This window comes from Oncorhynchus mykiss, chromosome 1 (genome assembly GCF_013265735.2).
Source record: "Oncorhynchus mykiss isolate Arlee chromosome 1, USDA_OmykA_1.1, whole genome shotgun sequence".
NCBI classification, from domain to species: domain Eukaryota; kingdom Metazoa; phylum Chordata; class Actinopteri; order Salmoniformes; family Salmonidae; genus Oncorhynchus; species Oncorhynchus mykiss.
In genome coordinates, this window is record NC_048565.1 from 61,221,939 (window position 1) to 61,227,938 (window position 6,000).

The 6,000-nt window shown below is 41.8% G+C and overlaps 1 protein-coding gene across 1 annotated transcript in view; it reads left to right on the forward strand.

Moving 5' to 3' along the window:
- Window positions 1-5,187, forward strand: part of LOC110526122 (Kv channel-interacting protein 2-like) — a 109,876-nt gene extending 104,689 nt beyond the window's left edge. The window contains exons 3-8 of the mRNA XM_021606759.2: window positions 622-691; window positions 1,104-1,174; window positions 1,729-1,836; window positions 4,137-4,241; window positions 4,377-4,439; window positions 4,897-5,187. Of these exons, the coding sequence (XP_021462434.1) occupies window positions 622-691; window positions 1,104-1,174; window positions 1,729-1,836; window positions 4,137-4,241; window positions 4,377-4,439; window positions 4,897-4,944 (465 nt within the window). The 3' untranslated portion in view covers window positions 4,945-5,187. The remainder of the gene's footprint in view (window positions 1-621; window positions 692-1,103; window positions 1,175-1,728; window positions 1,837-4,136; window positions 4,242-4,376; window positions 4,440-4,896) is intronic.
- The last annotated feature ends 813 nt before the right edge of the window (window positions 5,188-6,000 follow it).

The window sequence follows — 6,000 nt, forward strand, 5'->3', positions numbered from 1 at the left end:
GTGTATGTAAATAATGTATTTATGTTTTTGTTTATTATAAATTAGCAAACATTTCTTAAAACTTGTTTACACTTTGTCATTATGGGGTATTGTGTGTAGATTGATGAGAAAATATACTAATTGAATAAGGCTGTAACCTAACAAAATGTGGAAAAAGTAAAGGGGTCTGAATACTTTCTGAAGGCACTATATATATATATATATATACTCCTAACTCCTACATTGCTTGTCATAATGTTTCTATTTGTATTAATTCCATTCTTTTACCCTTAGATTTGTGTGTATTGTTGTGTATTGTTTGATATTATTGCACTGTTGGAACTAGGAACACAAGCATTTCGTTACACCCGCACTAACATCTGCTAAATATGTGAATTGTGACCAATAAAATTTGATTTGATATGACCTCCAGGGGGGCCCATTGATTTCTGTTAGTCACTCTCACTCAGATATCATATTAACCTGTCATAAGTCATGTCAAAATGTGTAGAATTACATGAAATTTGCTTTAAAACTGCAAATATTTCTCCCTCTTTCAAGAACGTATAATAGTAAAAGTATATGGATGGCAGAAGACTTGCCTTCTGACTGATCCTGTTCTTTCTGTGCTGTTGTTGGTAGGAGTGTCCGAGTGGAGTGGTGAATGAGGAGTCCTTTAAAACCATCTACTCCACATTCTTCCCCCAGGGAGGTGAGTCAATGACCGTTAAACCTTTGACCCCTGACCTATGACCCTAAACCCAAACTAAGTATTTTAAAGATCTGTTACTCCCCAAAGTAACTCAGACATTTAACAAGAGTAACAACATTTAAGACCAGTGATATTTGTATTGATGTGATGTCCCATTTTTTAACCATTATGTCTGTACTACTTACAGTAGGGCACTTACAGTACAAGGCCTTGTTTGAAATGATATTTAGGTTGAAGATGTATCTAACTACTTGTTACAGAATAAAAGTGTGTTGTCTGAAATTACATTTATGTGCTAACAACTTATTTGATCAGGTTTTGTTCCAAATACATTTACCCACTTGGAATTGTTTGTATATTGTTGTCTCAGATACATTTCAATGACATATTCTGTACGTCTCTATCTGTTCAGATTCGGGTGCGTATGCACATTTCTTGTTTGAGGCCTTTGACACTAACAAGAATGGATCGGTTAGTTTCGAGGTAAGAGTATTTTTTACTATTGTCTACTTCCTAAGGGAGTGAGGAAAAACTATCTCAGTCTGCGTACTGTATATGCAGCTGCAGCTGAATATGTATACGAATAGAATAAATGCCTTTCTCCTCTCAACACATACAGACACACACACACACACACGTGCGACCTAAGGGTCGAAACATTGTTGATGGACACACTGGGGGAAAATAGTGTATTGCAGTGAGCCACACCATCTTCTTTGCTGATGCTATAGCCCAGGGGATGGGCAACACATGTTACTTCTGTTCTCAGGACCGATTAAAATTGTTCAGTTTTACCGGTCAGGAAGCGCATGGCTTTGTTCCTACAACCGATGTGAAAACGAAAACATATGTTCCCGCAACTTCCAAGGAACCAAATGTGCTTGTAGTGGTGGGGAAAAAGGTGTGTAAGTGTCGAATGCTGGTGAGTATGATGGGTGGCGAAGAATGTTTACAAAAATGTTAAATATCTCTATCTCTCTTTCTCTCTCTCTTTCTCTTCCTCTCAATATCTTTGGCTTTCACTCTTTTTTTCTCAGGACTTTGTGTTTGGTCTGTCTATCATTCTGAGAGGAACGATAAACGACCGGCTAAACTGGGCCTTCAACCTGTACGACCTGAACAAAGACGGCTGCATCACCAAAGAGGTAACACACACGGCTGCACACAAACACAGATGCACGCACACACACACACACACATATACCATACTTGAAAATACAGAGTATCAACAACATTACTGGCCTGTATGACCGCTGTATGAAGCTTTTGTTTTAAAAAATCTGCACCAAATCATCCATTCTGTTTGCAACAAGGCCATTAAGTAATACTGCAAGACAACACGGCAAAGAAATACACTTTTTGGCCTAAATGGTTTAAGTCAAGTCCTCTGCATTTTCAAGTTTTGTGGTGGCAGCATCAAATTATGGGTATGCTTGTCACTGGCAGGGACTGGGGAGTTTGTCAGGATCAAAATTTAAAAATGAATGGAGCAAAGGCCAGCTACAAAGTTAGAGGAAAAAACGTCTCAGTCTTCTGGAAACCTAACCCTGGGATAGAATTGTATTTTTCAGCAGGACAATTAAAAAAAGTTTTAAAAAAAGACACACTAGAATGGCTTTCCAAGAGGTGATGAGTGTTCCTGAGTGGTCCAGTCTCAGCCCAGACTTAAATTTCCATGAAAATCAGAGACAACGTTTGAATATTGCTGTTCACCAATGATTCCCAACCAAAGTTCTTGAGCTTGAGCAATTTTGACAAAAACAATGTCTATACAAAGGGCAACAAAGTATTTAGTCAGCCACCAATTGTGCAAGTTCTCCCACTTAAAAAGATGAGAGAGGCCTGTAATTTTCATCATAGGTACACTTCAACTATGACAGACAAAATGAGGGGGGAAAATGATTTTTAATGAATTTATTTGCAAATTATGGTGGAAAATAAGTATTTGGTCGCCTACAAACAAGCAAGATTTCTGTCTCTCACAGACATGTAACTTCTTCTTTAAGAGGCTCCTCTGTCCTCCACTTGTTACCTGTATTAATGGCATCGTTACCTGTATTAATGGCACCTGTTTGAACTTGTTATCAGTATAAAATACACCTGTCCACAACCTCAAACAGTCACACTCCAAACTCAACTATGGCCAAGACCAAAGAGCTGTCAAAGGACACCAGAAACAAAATTGTAGACCTGCACCAGGCTGGGAAGACTGAATCTGCAATAGGTAAGCAGCTTGGTTTGAAGAAATCAACTGTGGGAGCAATTATTAGGAAATGGAAGACATACAAGACCACTGATAATCTCCCTCGATCTGGGGCTCCACGCAAGATCTCACCCCGTGGGGTCAAAATGATCACAAGAACGGTGAGCAAAAATCCCAGAACCACACGGGGGGACCTAGTGAATGACCTGCAGAGAGCTGGGACCAAAGTAACAAAGCCTACCATCAGGAACACACTACGCCGCCAGGGACTCAAATCCTGCAGTGCCAGACATGTCCCCCTGCTTAAGCCAGTACATGTCCAGGCCAGTCTGAAGTTTGCTAGAGAGCATTTGGATGATCCAGAAGAAGATTGGGAGAATGTCATATGGTCAGATGAAACCAAAATATAACTTTTTGGTAAAAACTCAACTCGTCGTGTTTGGAGGACAAAGAATGCTGAGTTGCATCCAAAGAACACCATATCTACTGTGAAGCATGGGGGTGGAAAGATCATGCTTTGGGGCTGTTTTTCTGCAAAGGGACCAGGATGACTGATCCGAGTAAAGGAAAGAATGAATGGGGCCATGTATCGTGAGATTTTGAGTGGAAACCTCCTTCCATCAGCAAGGGCATTGGTCCTTCAGCATGACAATGATCACAAACACACCACCCGGGCAACGAAGGAGTGGCTTCGTAAGAAGTATTTCAAGGTCCTGAAGTGGCCTAGCCAGTCTCCAGATCTCAACCCCATAGAAAATCTTTGGAGGGAGTTGAACGTCCATGCTGCCCAGCAACAGCCCCAAAACATCACTGCTCTAGAGGAGATCTGCATGGAGGAATGGGCCAAAATACCAGCAACAGTGTGTGAAAACCTTGTGAAGATAACTCTGTGCTTAGAGTTAACTCAAAATGAGCTAACAGCATTATTAAAAGTCTTATTGAAACATTCAGTGACATTTTTAAGGAAGTTTCAAAAACCTATCATTTCCATTCTCAGAGCGTTAATAAATCCTCCCAGGAAAACTTTCAGGGAACCAGAGTAAAATATTCTCAGAACCTCCCTGCAAAACAACTGTCATTTCAGTTTTACCCATCAGGAAACGTATTGTTTCGTTCCCACAAAAGTGAAACCAAAAACATACATTCCCCCAACTTCCTAGGAACCAAATGCTAGCTGGGTATACCCTGTGTCATCTCTCTCTATCTCTCTCTGTCTCTCTCTCTCTTTCTGTCTCTCTGTAGGAGATGATGGATATAATGAAGTCTATCTATGATATGATGGGGAAGTACACATACCCCTGTATGCAGGACGAGGCACCCAGGGAACACGTGGAGAGCTTTTTCCAGGTCAACATTCAATTTCTGTTCATCAAACCCAATACTTTAGAGCGAGCCCTTGAGCAAGATACTCAAACCGCAAACTCCTCCAGGGGCACTGAACGACGTTTGTCCCCTTTTTCCTGCCCTTTCTCTCCCTTCTAGAAAATGGATCGTAATAATGATGGTGTGGTCACTATTGATGAGTTCATCGAGTCATGCCAAAAGGTAGGTTGTGTGTGTGTAGTGTGTGAAAGTTCTTGTTTGTAAGACAGGTTCCATTTGTGTAACTGACCACTGAGTCCTCAGATCTCACTAAGGTTAATTAGGGCATTCCCCAAGGTTTGGTTTTAGGACCGTTACTGCGTGCACATTTTATATTCCCTTTTCACCCATTGTCCAACATTGTTTTGGGTTGTGAGCCATTTAAAATGCACTTTAAATAAATTATGATAGAGAGAGAGAGAGTGAGCAGAGAGGAAACTGTCTGAGCCGACTCCTCTGAGCTTCACCTTTACTGTCGTCTCTATCTTAGGGAGTCTGACTCCCTTGAAAAAGATAGCTGAAACAAAGAGGTATTAATTGTGCCTCGAGAAACTTGCTACCCCTGTTGTCTCTCTATGCTTAACATTTCTATCTCTCTCCTTTTCACTCTCTACCCCCCCCCCCCCCTCTCTCTCTTCAGGATGAGAACATCATGCAGTCCATGCAGCTGTTCGACAATGTCATCTAGGAGCCTCTGACATAGGAAAGTGGCTGGAGGACAGGGGAGGTGTGTGTGTGTGAGTGTGCACCACAGGAGGTTGGTGGCACCTTAACTGGGCAGGAATGGCTTGTGGTGATGGTTGTAGCGGAATAAGTGGAATGGTATCAAATACATCCAACACATGGTTTCCATGTGTTTGATGCCATTACTTTTGCTCCTTAGCAGCCATTATTATGAGCCGTCCTCCCCTCAGCAGCCTCCACTGGCATGCACGTGTATTTGTATGTGTGCGCATGTGTGTGTGTGTGTACGCATGTGTGTGCATGTGTGTGTGTGTGTGTGTGTGTGTGTGTGTGTGTGTGTGTGTGTGTATTTCTCTCTGCCCTCACTCCAAGCCAAAAGGGGGTGCCTCCTCTTATCCAGCCCTTCATCTCTCCCAGAGACATAGAGAAGAGAGGGGCTGGTGATCCACACCCACATCAAGGACTGGTTCAGGAGTGAGCAACGTTACAGAACATTCAGATAGAAATGTGTTGTGTAGAACAAATATGATTGCCTGTCCTGTGTAATAGGGAGTCAATCGTGTCAGCTCTATTCGTTACGTCTATATGCAACTTTTGGAGTGCTTTGTCTGGTTGAAAACACCCCTGGTTCGTTAACTATTGTATTATTTTAACACTCCTGTTTCTGACACAGCTGCTGTAGCATGCTGCCTGGCCTCAATGTAGGATAAAGTCCCCCATACTCACTGACCAATTGTCAGTTTTGCATGTCCCCACCTAATGGTTAAGGTTAGGGTCGGGGGTGGCTAATCCTAGATCTGTGGTTAGAGGCAACTTTTACCAGAGCAGCTGGACCCCTGACACCTCTGTCATTAAAACTAAGGTAACTACCGCCACTTAGTGGACAAAAGGAGGAAAGGACACTTGGAAAAAGGACAATGGAACTGAAGGGACTGAGGATCTGAAGGATGAGACTTCTTGCGAACAGAAGACAGAGACAGAGTTGTTTTTAATAAGGGACTGATTTGAATATCGCAATAATGATGTCACTAATAATAACTTGTACATATATACAGAAATA